At 43.2% G+C, this 13,784-nt stretch overlaps 2 protein-coding genes and 2 non-coding genes across 4 annotated transcripts; 1 reads left to right on the top strand and 3 right to left on the bottom strand.

The window, feature by feature from the left end:
• Positions 1–4,665: 4,665 nt before the first annotated feature.
• Positions 4,666–6,539, bottom strand: LOC139288296 (uncharacterized). The gene is made up of 4 exons (XM_070909578.1): positions 6,520–6,539; positions 5,652–6,131; positions 5,186–5,290; positions 4,666–5,080 (listed from the first exon to the last, which is right to left on the bottom strand). Exons 2-4 carry the CDS (start codon positions 5,996–5,998, stop codon positions 5,035–5,037), a joined length of 498 nt encoding a protein of 165 aa, XP_070765679.1. The 5' UTR covers positions 5,999–6,131; positions 6,520–6,539; the 3' UTR covers positions 4,666–5,034.
• Positions 6,540–6,984: 445 nt separating this feature from the next.
• On the bottom strand, positions 6,985–7,056 carry trnap-ugg (transfer RNA proline (anticodon UGG)). Its single transcript has one exon. It is a non-coding gene; the product is annotated as a tRNA-Pro (tRNA).
• Positions 7,057–7,487: 431 nt separating this feature from the next.
• On the bottom strand, positions 7,488–7,559 carry trnap-cgg (transfer RNA proline (anticodon CGG)). The gene has a single exon. It is a non-coding gene; the product is annotated as a tRNA-Pro (tRNA).
• Positions 7,560–8,357: 798 nt separating this feature from the next.
• On the top strand, positions 8,358–12,959 carry cep63 (centrosomal protein 63). The gene is made up of 14 exons (XM_070909465.1): positions 8,358–8,398; positions 8,541–8,718; positions 9,018–9,113; positions 9,285–9,392; positions 9,498–9,611; positions 9,716–9,889; positions 10,685–10,830; positions 10,992–11,135; positions 11,224–11,323; positions 11,415–11,612; positions 11,784–11,870; positions 12,028–12,224; positions 12,305–12,653; positions 12,759–12,959. The coding sequence occupies exons 1-14, from the start codon at positions 8,358–8,360 to the stop codon at positions 12,957–12,959; spliced, it is 2,133 nt and encodes a 710-aa protein (XP_070765566.1).
• The last annotated feature ends 825 nt before the right edge of the window (positions 12,960–13,784 follow it).

Genomic DNA, 13,784 nt, shown 5'->3' on the forward strand with positions numbered 1-13,784 from the left:
TGCTGCTTGTGTTTAAACTGACTACTGACGTTGGCGTTATGCAATGTTGCGATGTTGTTTCAATTCTTTTTTTTTTATTATTATTTTTTTTATTTTAGAGCCAGGTATCATAACGTACTGGTGGTGAAGTCAGCCAGTGTTGAGAACACTACTTTGATTTGACTCGTCTTTGAAGTGAAATCTTACTGCACTTTTTAAGAACATGTTTTAGAGTTAGAGTGACGATGTAAGTCTTAGAAACATGGTATGAAAAAAAAAAATCTTTATCTCCAGAACATTTGGAGTACTGTGTCTTAGAGTAGACTTGAACATTTACGAATTGTTCACACATGTCCAAAAAGGGGAGCACTCTCTGAAAACTAGTGAACCTTTCTAACCCACATAATGAGCCAAATAATAATAATACTAAGAGACAGAGTTGGATAAAAAAAAATGTTGCAGGAGATCTTGGCTGGAACACACAGAGTTTGGGAATAACAAAGACAGGTTGCATTATAAGTTATAATCCCTCGAAATGAAAAAAAGAAAAGTAATAATGTATCACCCCTCTGTGTTGCTGCCTATTTATTATCTGGAAACAGGAATGTACTGCTCTCGTTACCAACCACCCAGCCTTGTAAGGAGAGCACTTTTTGAGAAATGACTCAATGGGTATTTATTTTTAAATGAGGACAAAAGATGAATCACTTACTGTAGACGTTCCTTTGTATTTATTCCCCTTACATATTAAAGTAGAGTCCACCTTTGTTTCCTCAATGCCCGTTGTAACATTCCCTGGAAGTGGACCAAGTAATGCAACAAATGTCTTTGCATGTCGGGGGTCTGCATTTGAGGATGGAGGCCATGGCCATTCCCTGGGGTGGGTGTATGTTCTTTCACAGCTCTGTGCGGCAGATCTGATCAGTCCAGAGCTGGCTCTCCATTCACACTGTACAGAGATCTAGCATGTCTCTCCAAATGATTAATAAAGATGTCTTATTACCAAAGTCATGTGGAGTCGTTTTTATTCTTGAACTTTTCTTTAACACTGTGCGCATCCGAGGTATCTATATTTCATACTTCTGCCTATCCATCTACAGACTCCGAGTGTAGTTTGAGTCACCTCTGAAAAAAATGACATTGATAAGGCTATAAAGGAATACCTACATTCTGTGAGTGTCTAGGCCAGTGATTCCCAACCAGGAGTGTATATATAATAATCTGAGACTACGTAAACCTGGAAATAATCAATAAAGTTTGAGGATTCAGAAACATTTAAAGACACGAGAAGTTATGACATGTAAAATGAAGAATAAATATTTTGATTCTGCACTATTTTTTAGGTCAGCAGTCAAATTTAAGCAAATTTGTGGCACTGGCCAACTTAACTCCTTCATCCAAAAGGTTCACATTTCTTCCGAGTTGTATCCCTTCCATCGAAACATGCGTTCAGATGACACTCAACTGGCAGCCAGTGTTCACCTGTTATAAATATGGCTGTGCCTCAAGTTAACAGCAGATCATTGCTTACTAAGTAGCACTGTGATAGTGGGAAACACGGCATCCGAACTAAGTGAAAGTGTTAGAAGTCAAATTGTTATTCTGAGCAAAGAGGGGCTTTCTCAGCGTCAAATCATGGCCAGACTAAAGGTTAGTAAGGGGGCAGTTCATGGAACTCAAACGCTTTGCAGAAATGCAGCAGGATCAGGCAGACCAAAAGTGACCACACCACCAGAAGATCAGTACATCAAGCTTGGTTCCCTGAGAGATTAAAGAAGCAGCGTCATCACAGATACAGAATCTGCTAAGTAAAGAACGCAAGACTACAAGCAGCAAAAGTCCTGTCAAACGAAGGCTGTCTTGTAGCGGTCTCAGAGGACGAGTAGCAGTTTCTAAACCACTTCTCAGAAGCTTGGGGTGGGCTGAGAAATACCAGCATTTTACTGTGGAAGACTGGAAAAAGTCCTATTTAGTGATTAATCATCATTAAATAAAAGTTTGAGATTTATGGTGGTAACAGAAGGGTGTATGTAAGGACACACATGTTGCCACCACGGAGATGTGGCTGCCATTGAATGTATGGAAACTAGTTAGCAAGCTAGCAGAGAAGTTGAAATAGTTATCTAATCAATTAACTTACATTTTTAGCAAAGAGAGGATATAACAGTTTAATTAATAACCTAAAATTAACCAATAAATCTGTAATAAATGATTAGTTAAAGTAATGGATAAGTTGTTGAAATAGTGAGCTAATAAAAGCTTCTACCACAGCGGTCAGTTGTAGTAAGATTGCACTTGACAAAACCAACCTAATAAACATTGACAATTCAATCGTATAAAAAACTTAATATGACAATATCCACTTTTGCAGTGTTAACACGCACGACTTTAAAATCACAATGAACACATTTGGAACATGACGGGTGTTGTTGATGAAGAGGTACGTGAGTTCATCTTTGGGAGCCGCTGGTGTAGTTACCAGTAATGAAGCAATAGTTGAGTCAGTGTTAACAAGTATCTGTACATGTTGTGGCATGCATGGTTTCTAGTTTGACACAATAACAACACATATCCCCAGTTTCTGTTGATGGCTAGAGGTATGTCATTGGAATCACCTGCTGGGGCGACATTTTAAATTTTATTGAAGAATACTCACTATGAAAGCTTAATTCAGTCACCTGAAATATCAACTGACTTTTATTAAAGGTTTAAAACCAGATTTTGAGACGGGGCCCCCTCACAAGACAAGACCTCGAGATAAAATCAGGAACTGACTTAAAACAAGACTATGAAAGTTTTGAGGAAAAGGAATAGAATAGGAATTCTTAATCTTACAAATTAAAAGTCAAATTCTTAAGCAATAAAACACACTGTGGCTTCATTCAATACATTCAGGGATTTTGCTGCTACAGCGTTATTTGGTCTGGTATTACCAGTAGCTTATAGTGGCTAATGTTAGCCAATGTTAGCTAACACTAGGTAGATATTACAGTGTAACTGACTTACTGAGTCAGACTTTATGACTCTTCTCCGCTTGTGTGACTGTTTTGTTTCAGTATGTTTTAGCATTCACCATCATCCTGTAATGACACAGTGACTGCTATCAGCACAAGTTACATCGTCTCACTTTGCAATGAATCAAATTACAACAGAATAATTGTCACAAAGTAAAAGTGCCTGGGACCCCTGGGCAGCGCCCGCTTTACCCAGTCCGTAATCCAGTTCTGGTATTGGCACTATATTAAAGTTCAGTCCTGTTCTATCTGATTTGCTATATTGCAGAAACACATTGGCGCTGAAGGTATTTGGGTTCATCCCTCATTGAGTGGTACTCATACACATACTCAGAAAGGAATGTACTATTGCTTGGTCCAGTGGGCAGTACTGTGGAAACTGTCTTGCGCCATGTTTGTTGTTGACTCCCCACTAGAATTCCACCAATAAAATGTGTTTACATGTTGCGGCACCTGATCGGATGACTGCTTCATTAGTCAGTCTGACCGGGCCAACCTGCAATGATGAAGTACTGACCTTGAGTACAATTCTGAGGTACTTTTTTGTGAGTATTTTTACTCCACTACATTTATCTGACAGCTGTAGTTACTTCAAAACACGTGACAGTTACAGGGGCCATTTTGCTGCATAATAGTAAAGTACTTTTACTTTTAATACATTTATCTGATAATACTTCTGTATTTTTATTTAGGTAAGCTTTTGAATTCAGGACTCTTGTTTATAATGAACTGAGTTCTACCTCCAGCACTGGGAGCTGTTTCCTGTTCTGTTAACCCTAATCCCAGTGATCAACACTACCAGGGCTGCACTGGGAGCCAGTAAATACATTGCGAAACTGAAACTGGTCCTTTGCCATTTTCACAATCCTGTGTTGTTTGCTTGTTCTCTGCAGGGTTTCTGCCTTCCTGCTGTAGCCCAGACTGCAGCTGTGACAGCCAACACTGCCGATGCCAGTTCATTTAGAGCTTGGATGCAGCTCCGCGTTTGGCATTACGGAGGAGATGATGTCACTGACTGTGATAACGCTTAAAACGTGGGAACACATAAATGGTACTGAAAGGCAAAAATTGACACACCATCCATCAAAATATGCGTGAGTGTATTTCACAGGTGCACAGTTGAGATGGCCTGTTACAACTAGTTGGCTACCAAACCAGTGTGACGACTAACGGATTTCTAGCTCCAAACAGGCAAATAACAATGACCTTAATATGACTGAGACACCAGACGCAGTAATACTTCATCTCAGAGCGGTGCTGTATATTTTTGATATGTGCACATAAGGTAACACAAAAGAATAAAGGCCATTTCCATGAAAGTAATGTATTACTTTGCCAGATGCTCATTGAATGGAGTTTATAATCCGCTTTCACGGTTGAACGAATCTTTTGTGACATGTTTTTGTTGTCTATCGAGCCCACAAAAAAGTAATATTCACATTATGCTATTCAGAAATCTCCCACTGCCTTCACTTATTTTCAGTCACTTAAATACTTAATGTGTCATAAATGATGTACACAGGAAAGTGTCTTTGCTTTGAGCTCATGATTCTTTCAGACGGCAGTCATTTCCCAAAGCCACATTGCTTGATCAGCGTTAATGAGTAAATAAAAACACAGACAGAAGAAGAAGAATTCTTTCAAAAATAGTTTTATTAAATACTTTGTCAACTAGCTATCATAAATACAGAAAAAAAACCAATGTGTCATATTCAGTGTTCAGCAGTGGCTACGCAAAAGGGAAGCTCCTCGGGAGACCATCTGTTACGAGGGGGTCTTTGGGTGTTGAGTCCCACTGGGACAGCTGAACCAAATCCCACAACACCAGCTGGGAGAATTAAGCCTAGAATAAATAATGGGGAGACAGGGCATCTTTGGCTGGGGACAAAACAATGTCTTGACAGGAACACAAATGGATTCTCTGGTTCCTAACGGCCTCAACTTTCCCTCCTCTGACGAGGTTGAGCCGAGCCTTCTTGTGGCCACCGGTGAATACTATCCTGAGAGGAACTGTCACTTGTCACGTCGTCCTCGATTCGTCCTAAATAGTCTCCTCAGTTGAAAGCCTGCGCCAGGATTTCATTTCCCTTCAAAGAAAAAAAAAAAATAGACAAATAAAAAAATATTAGCCCATATTTTCACTAAATGTCTCCTGGTCATCATTAGCCATTCGCCACAAAGTCAGAACTTACACATTACTGCCAGGCACGATCTTCTCCTGGTGTTGCTTTGTCAGACTGAACTTTCTGAAGAACGCTGGCAATTTGAGCTTTGTTCTGGCGGACCTGGAGGAAGCGCTGAAAAGTGAAAGTTCCTGCGTCAGACTAGACTATTTTACTCCCAAACAACAAAGAAATGTGGCACAGCAGAGCCGAGGCGCTAATGAGAAGCTTTGTGGACAAACGTACGGATTAACATCGATGTGTGAAAGGGTGGGCAAGGCTGGAATTTTTGGGATCCAGGTTCCAATTCTTCAAATTCAACACTGGTTTTAAAGATGCACTACAACCGCAGTGTCATACAGTGTTTGCAGAAAAACCTCCTTAATATTGAAGCTAAAGAAAATTGAAAATCATGGGAAACAATGACACTTCCTGCTACAATTGCAGCAAATCTTGTGTCCGCGTGTGTGTGTCTGTTTACACTGTTGAAACCCACCATTCTGCTTGTAACGAGGGTTGCTGTTTGGTCTCCATCCTCTCCTCCTCAGCGTCTTGCTTCAACCCATCTTCCTCTTCCTCCTCGGGCTCCTCGTCCTCTGGTATCTGTCCCCACAGCCTGCTGTTGACCCACAGAGCTTCCTGCAGGCTGAGGCCGCGTCCCACGCAGGTGACCCGACGACACAGGGGGCAGCCCACGGTGAGCAGCCCGCCCCTGGCCTGCGACATAGTCTCCAGGCAGGGTTCGCAGAAGGTGTGCCTGCAGTGGAGCACCCGGGGGATCCTGTCCATCCGCGAGTAGGGCAGGAGGCAGACGCTGCACTCGCCGTCCTCACACAGAACCATGGTCAAGCGAGTCTTTCTGGACGATCTGGATCCTGTAAGTCCCAGTGAAAAACCACTCCACTGTCTAGCAACTGATAAGGGCTTGTTGAAATAGATGGTTGCTGCAGGTCCCAACTTCCCAGTTTGCTTCTCTCTGTTAAATAAAGTGGTTATTAGGTGTGCTGCTGGATAAAAAAAAAAAACCCACAGCAGTAATATTTGAAAAGCAAGAGGTTTTTAGCTAAATTCAATTGAAAATAAATTACTTATTAGTTACTTATTTTAATTTGAACAGATATCTCTCAGATGAGACTTCAATTATATTGTTATTTCAGCTGAATAGTTAACAGTCAGATTAATATTTTGAGTATCATCCAGACTGTGTGCTGACAATAAAGAAAGCTTGAGAAAGTTGGAGTTGAATAACACTGAAATTGACAACCATAACACAAACCAGTATCCACTACCAAACATTATATTTGAAGGGGAAAAAAAGTTGATATTAATAATAATAAAAATGCATGTATGTAAAGCCTACTTACAGTATACTTGAAGCCTTTGTAATAACGTTATTCCCAGGACAGACTCAGTGCTCCTTCAGACCTGTTTCCAGAGTATTGTCCCTTTGGAGAGTACAGCATCACGGCCAGGCTGCAGTGAATGGAGAGGGAGAGTCCGCTCGTCTGCCGCCTGTTAGGAGTGTCTGGTGTATTTGTGGGGGCGGGACAGAAAACGTCCCTCTCTCCCTTCTCACGGCCCAAACCCTCACAACACAACAGCTGGGGAAGCAGAGCGGTGGGGACGCTCTTTGTTCAGTGTTTGACGGAGGGCAGGTGGAGGAGTGGGTGTGGGACGTTGAAGGAGAAGGGTTGAGAGGGGGTACAGGCATACCGTGATAACGAACATTTCGCACTGCTCCCTATTCAAAACGTACACCATCATTATATATTTGAATGTATTAAAATAAAATAATTAATTAACTAATTTTCAGATTCTGAAAAAAGGAAGGGCTCGTCCGGGATTTGAACCCGGGACCTCTCGCACCCAAAGCGAGAATCATACCCCTAGACCAACGAGCCATACATACTGTCTTAAATTGTTGGGTTTTAGTATCTGTCACCATGTCTCCAGCCTGTGTGTTGACTCACTTCTTTGTTTATGTGTACGAAGGGTATGTCCTGAGCTCTGTTCCACTCAGACACCCATAAATCCCATACGTTTCTCTTAATGTTAAAAGGCTGTTGCTACCTGCTAGCTAACTCACCCTAACATGAAGGCAAAGACCAGATGGTAACGCTATATACGTTATGCTTTAAAACAACAAGATTCAATCTCCTGATTCAGTCAAACAGCAACAGTTCGGGGTACACCGCCCCACCGCGACTATAATATGACTGAGTGATGCACATGATGTTTTAAACTAACGCTATTTGAAATGTCAGCCGGTTGTAGCTTCGCGTTAGCACATAGCCAATGCTAACTTCAGTTGCGGAACACGCCCACAAAATATGGGCTCGTCCGGGATTTGAACCCGGGACCTCTCGCACCCGAAGCGAGAATCATACCCCTAGACCAACGAGCCACGTGTTCACGATGGGCGATACAACATGTCTTAATGAATGTTACTCGACGGGATTACAACTACTTTCTCTACGTGTAGTAATGATTATCTGGATTACATATCGTTTACGTAATCACTGTAGACCCAGCGCCAATTTGGCCCGAAACTATTATTATTATAATACAAATTAAGGAAACAAGCTTCAATACAGTATGAGGCATGTATAAAGGCTGTACTGCAGCATCTTGTAATTTTAAGCACTACGTTTGGATGTATAGTCTAATTTGGTTTTACTACAACAGCTGTGCTGTATGAGATAACTTTAACCATACCTGGATTCAGAGCTCCATCTGACCCAGCGCTCTGGACGCACGTTACAACGTGCTGAGGTCACAGGTTGGAGGTGGAGTTACCGCCTTACATCAGGAAATCCATTATACTCAATGCAGTTGTAAGTTGTTCTACGATGTCAACAAAAGTAGTTAGACTCACTGAAACTAGCTAACGTTAGATACTAACGTTTGCTAACAATGTTAGAAACTTATATAATTGTCTTACTTCACTTAGCCTGAGCTGTAATCCAACCTAAATTGATGTAACGTTAGTTATTTAATTTCAAGTCACGCAATTTAACTGGCGTCGTTTCTGCTCAGTTTGGGTATGGTTAGCTAACGCTAGTAACGTTAATGCTGTCACATGGGTTGCTAGGTTAGTAGGTTAGTAACTTGGCGGGTAGCTACTTTGAGGCAAGTTACAAGTGTCCACAGTCTAAGTTATTTACAAGACTTGATCAACACTGACAGTATCACTTCCAACCAGATGGAGGCTTCTCTGGGATCTCTGCAGAATCCTGACCTGAGGTAATGTAAAATGTGTATAAAGCCAGTGACTTGCTAACTAACTTGTGTTAATTACTTATTATCACAGGCAAGCAGTGACGGTGGAGGATTTAACGGATCTAGCAAACATCACCACGTTTTGATATTTGTATCTGTATTCCAGCTCTGTCCTGTCATCATGTGAACCAGAGCTGCAGGAGCTGATGAGACAGATTGACATTATGATCAATCATCAGAAGAGGGAGTGGGAGGATGAGATGCAGGCCATGGAGCTCAGGCTGAAAAGTGGGGAAGAGGAGCTGTTGACTTCCAGGAATCTAATTAAACGGAGGGACCTGGAGGTGGAGTAGAAGATCCTTCCTACAGTTATATTGTACTGGTTTTATGGTGCAGATAAACCAGTGAGGTATCGCTGTTTCTCTGTTGAGAAGAACTGAGAGGGCTAACATTTTCTTCAGTTATAGCATGAGGAATATAACCACAGCATTTAACCTGTTTGATAACAGTTGTTTTACAGCATGATTATGACAGTTTGACCACACATCCTCTGCATTGCACTTTTGTTACTAAATGATGTTATCATGCTGATGTTTTACCCACATTTTTACAATACCATTACTGACATCACCCTTGATCGTAGATCGGATTGCTTCGCAAGCAGCTGGAAGAGGTCCAGCCTGGTCGACAAGAGTTAGTTACAAAGTACGAGCAACAACTGCAGAAAGTCCGGGAAGAGGTGAGACTCTTGTCAGTCAAACAGCCTTTCAAGATTTATTTTGTAAAAATCTCTCAGTCTCTCAACATGTCTTAAAAATCCCAGGGTAAATTGGCAGTTAACAGATTTTCATTTACTTTATTTCTTACTTGAATTTGAGAATCCTTTCTCACAGACGTTCTTTTCCTGCAGTTAGATAAATTAAAGAGAAGTTATCACAAGCTTCAGCGCAAACAGCTCAAGGAGACCAGTGGAGGAGCAAATACTAAAGAGACAAACTGGCTCAACGAAAAGATTGAGGTACAACAACATTAGTGTTCCTTACATTACAAGTCTCCTACATATTGCCCTTTACTGCCATCTGTTGGTAATGGGGAGTATAATCATCCTTGTCTCTCTCTGCAGGAATATCACCAGCGCTCTGTGGAGTGGGAGCAGCAGCACACCCAGTACCAAAAACAACTGACAGCACTGGAGGCCCAAAATAAGAGCCTGACTGATGAGCTCACGCACATGAAAGTAAAAGCAGATTAATAACCTTAATGTGTAAAGTCAAGTCAAACAGCAAAGTCAAAGCGGGATGTTTTTCAAACATATTATCATATCTGTCATTTTCTTTCCAGTCCCAGTGGGCATCGCTGCAGAAGGAGAGGGAGCACAGGGAGTGCTGCTTAGAGGTGCAGCATCTGAGTACTCAGCTGGAGAAGGCTCAGGGCAGCCTGCACTCACAGGAGCTTGAGCTGGAACGCCTCCGACCCCTGGAGATGTGCCTGGGACAGTACCAGAGAGAGCAGCAGGTTAGCAGAGTGGTAGTAACGTGTACGAGTAGTGGCAGATTGAAGCCCGGGACAAACCTGAAGACTAGCTGAAACCTACAACGACTGGACAAACCACACATGAAGAGTGTTTCCATCAATGTGCACAGCTTTTCCTCCATTTCAGTTGTCCAGTGCACTCTCACACTTCTTCTGCATTTCTCGCAGATGTCAGTTGCAAATATCACACATGTTTAAAAAGGTCTTAATGAGAACGACTGACAGCAACTGGACCTGAAGACTGAATGTTAAAGAGTCTTATCACACACAATGTGATTTTATCTGCCGACTGTCAACACCAGCGGGTCCAGGCTGGAACAGACCCGGCCCAACTTGGTCCCATCAGTCGTCACGCCCAAATCATATTCATAATCAGCTCAACCGTCGTAATGTGTGTACCCGCCTTAAGGTGGTCATGATGGGCGCCTAGGCCTATCATTTTTGTGGGGGGCCCTACCATCCCATATTACAAACAAAGAGAAAGACCTGAGAGAACTCAGCTAAATACAGAGTTACCAAAAGTGTATTGAGAGGTGCTACTGAAGTGAAAAAATACAGCTGAAATATTGAGACGTTTTTTCCCTTTGTTGTAACATGAGTTTATCACGAAGCTTCCTAAAAGGACATTGATGTTATTTTTATACGGCTGTTGATCGTTGTGGCCGACAGGCTGCCTAACAAACTGAACATACAGCAGCTTTGTTGGACTCCTGTGAATTGACATCAAACACGCAAATGAAAACACCATAAACAGTGAGATCCACTGCTGTTCTGCAGGTCTTTTCAGAGGAAAGGGAGGAGCTTCACGCCACGCTGGACACCCAGGATGTATTTGTGCGAAGAGCCAGTCTTGAACGCCAAAGGCTTCGTAATGAAGCAGCCAGACTCAACCAAGTACTGCAAGCTAAAGATCAAGTGGTTCGGTAGGTGGATTTCTGCCTGTAAACAATGTGTTGTCAGTTGTCACATTAGTGTGTAGTACCGCAACAATACACAAGAGGGTGCTCTATACTGATACTGTAGGTAGGTTGCATTGTTGAATAGTTGCAAATATCAATGAAGCACAACTGTCTTGTTGCCCCAGCTCTCTGGAGGACTGTCTGGCAGCTCAGGGCTGTGCTGGTGTGGAAACCCTCAGACAAGATCTGGAGAAGGCCGCGACCAAGCTTCACTGTGCCCAAGCATGTGAGGCTCACCTCAAAGCTGAACTGGCATGTGTCAAAGAGAGGTGAATGCTGGCCCACGTCATCATTATTATTATTATTATTATTATTTTTATGGACATTGACGTTTGTGCTTCTGTATGTCTTGCTCAGACTGGAGAGGGTGAGCCGACAGAGAGCTGACCAATCAAAGACGGAGGAACTGAGGAGCATTAAAGCAGAATATGATTCCTCTGTTGCTGATTTGAAAAAGGTCAGAAAACATCTCTGACTGGTTATGTAGTATATAGTAGTATAATAATAAGTAACATCTGTATTGTCACTTCTCTGGATTCACTCTACAGCTCAGAGAAGAGCTTCAGATGGCCAAGCAGACCCACAGTGGTGAGGTGGATGGCATGAGGAAGGAGGTGTCGAGGCTGACCATTGAGCTGCACCAACGGGACACCGCCATCGCCGTGCTGAATGCCTCTTCATCCGGCATCAAGCAGCAGCTTCGTGGCGAGGTGGAGCGAGCGGAACAGAAGGCAGCTGAACTTAAAGTAAGCAAGTAAACAGGTGTAGCCTTGAGAAATGATATTTTAAGTGATATGACTACTGCAGCTCTGTATTTTCAACCCTTTTGCTTGGAGGGTTGAGAAAAACTGCATCATGCTGGAGCCCATGCATCTGCTTGGGGGTTCAGCAAAACAAGTCACATTTTTCTTTCTCAGATGACTCAGGCACAGCTGGAGACTCTACAAACTGAGAACCAGCACCTGAGTGGTCTGCTGCACAGGCTGGAGTCTCAGTCACCTAAGGTTTGTCTGCTTTGACATAGTCGTTATATTGTCATGACACATTTTTTCAGACCGCAGCAGACAGGATTTCTTTCCTTAATTTGGCTTCAGTGATTGTTTCTAAATCTGACTCAGCTCTCTTTGCTTTTTACTCCCTGAATCACCTCGCTCTCCCCAGGGGGGGGGTTCCACTCTTGCATCCCTGAGGGAGAGTTACGTGTCATCTCTGAGCGGCCTGGAACAAGAGAATCGGCAGCTGAGGCAGTCACTTGCTGAGATGCGTGCCCGACTTGAGGTTTCCAACCAGACCTGTCAGGACAAATATGAACGAGCTCTGCTCAGCCACGCTATAACTGACCAGCCTGCTGAGGACAGGTACCCGGCATACACACAGACACGCATGCGCAAAAGTTCAAGAGGCCGAACCCTCACACTTCTTCTTCTTTTGTCTGTAGCAATGAAGATGCCAGTCATCACAAACGCAGGGAAGAGACGCAGGTGACGAAAGTTAAGCTGCAGGAGGACGCCACTCGCTACGAAGGGCAGATCCATAGGCTCTTTAAACAGCTGCACACCCTGTCCCATTCCCCCGGACAGCACCCCTGTAGCCAGGCCCAAGACGGCAGGTCTCATTCATCAGCATCCTCCTCCTCCTCTTCCTCTGGTGGCATAAGTCTCACCAGGAGAAACTCTGTGCCAAACATGAGTTCAAATGAATCTGCTGCTGCGGGACAAAGCTCTGGCTCCGAAGACTCTCTGACTTTAGTGTCCAGAGACAAAATCACACTCTCTTCCTCTCCAATGGTGAGGCTCGTCACACATAGAGAGTCCACAGTTGTGGCAAAGGTAACGTTCTTCTGTCCTCTTTTTAGCAAAGAATGAAAGAAGTGTGTTTTTCTTCCCTCCCAGGAGCCTTTGCCAGTGTCACCTGCAGACGGCATGGTCACTCGTTTCCTGGAGGAAGAACGCTTGCGGTCCACGGAGCTGCTCCAGAGATTGGACACCCACATCCAGGGTATGAGCGAGGACAACGTCAAGACAGTGTCCAAGTACCTGCCAAGTGTCTCGGGGCTCGAGCCTGCCCAGACTTCAGTACAGAATGGTCAGTGATTAAGTAATGTGGAATAAATGTGGGGAGCCTTAAGCAGCAGTACCGAAGACCACGTTCTTGTACTTTATTAGATTGTACGCAGTGGAGAATTTGTGGAGTATGTGTCCTCACTTGACTGAATTTAAGAGACCTCTATTCTTATTTTTACACACTTTGCACATTTACGTTCAGTGTGACGGCGCAGAGCTTTGAGTTCATCCAAGTGTTTCGTAAGAACTGTCAAGAGGAGCGATTTTTAATTGAAAAAAATTCCAGTGAACTCTCAACATGTACAGTGCTGTCAGGCCACAGCACTATACACGTAGGCATTACCAACATTACCAAGCCCACTCCGTCCCCACAGTGAAGGACAAGTTCTATGAGGTTACACACATAGCGTAGTATTAGTCTTGCGTAGCTGATTAGCTCAGATTGTCGCCTGTGATTTGTTTTTTTCTCTCTGTTTATCGTGTGGTTATTTTATCTGTGTGGCGGCAGAAGCTCAAACGAAGTGTTTCCGCTCGAGGTACATTCTTGTCCCGTTGCACTGAGCCAATCTTAAAGAACAAGTGCTGACAAAGGCGGACTGATTTAAATTTCCTATTTCAGCTTGTGGAAAAAGAAACAGATAGAAAGATGAAAAGAACTGAAAACTGCACCAAATGAATGTGAACTAGTTCTCGCCGCCAATTCAACATTCTCCGCTGGCTGAACGTGTGAAGGTGCAAGTGGCCCCAAACACACCGCCTTAACTGTGAGTCATGGTGGTCGGAAACTCAACAATGACCAATGCTGCTTTCTTCTTTTTTGTCAGCGCTCTGACATGTAATGACTGCTCATAAAGA

The sequence above is a fragment of the Enoplosus armatus genome, chromosome 7, assembly GCF_043641665.1.
Source record: "Enoplosus armatus isolate fEnoArm2 chromosome 7, fEnoArm2.hap1, whole genome shotgun sequence".
In the NCBI taxonomy this organism is placed as follows: Eukaryota; Metazoa; Chordata; class Actinopteri; order Centrarchiformes; family Enoplosidae; genus Enoplosus; species Enoplosus armatus.

What these genes read in the sequence shown, in the direction of transcription:
- LOC139288296 (XM_070909578.1), bottom strand. Translation starts at nt 5,998, where the DNA reads ATGGTTCTGTGTGAGGACGGCGAGTGCAGCGTCTGCCTCCTGCCCTAC. An exon ending in CCCTCGTTACAAGCAGAATG is followed by an intron (nt 5,291 to 5,651) that starts GTGGGTTTCAAC and finishes TTCACTTTTCAG; the next exon opens with CGCTTCCTCCAGGTCCGCCA. An exon ending in ATCGTGCCTGGCAGTAATGT is followed by an intron (nt 5,081 to 5,185) that starts GTAAGTTCTGAC and finishes TTTTCTTTGAAG; the next exon opens with GGAAATGAAATCCTGGCGCA.
- cep63 (XM_070909465.1), top strand. Translation starts at nt 8,358, where the DNA reads ATGGAGGCTTCTCTGGGATCTCTGCAGAATCCTGACCTGAG. An exon ending in GGCTCAACGAAAAGATTGAG is followed by an intron (nt 9,393 to 9,497) that starts GTACAACAACAT and finishes CTCTCTCTGCAG; the next exon opens with GAATATCACCAGCGCTCTGT. An exon ending in TGGAGTCTCAGTCACCTAAG is followed by an intron (nt 11,871 to 12,027) that starts GTTTGTCTGCTT and finishes CGCTCTCCCCAG; the next exon opens with GGGGGGGGTTCCACTCTTGC.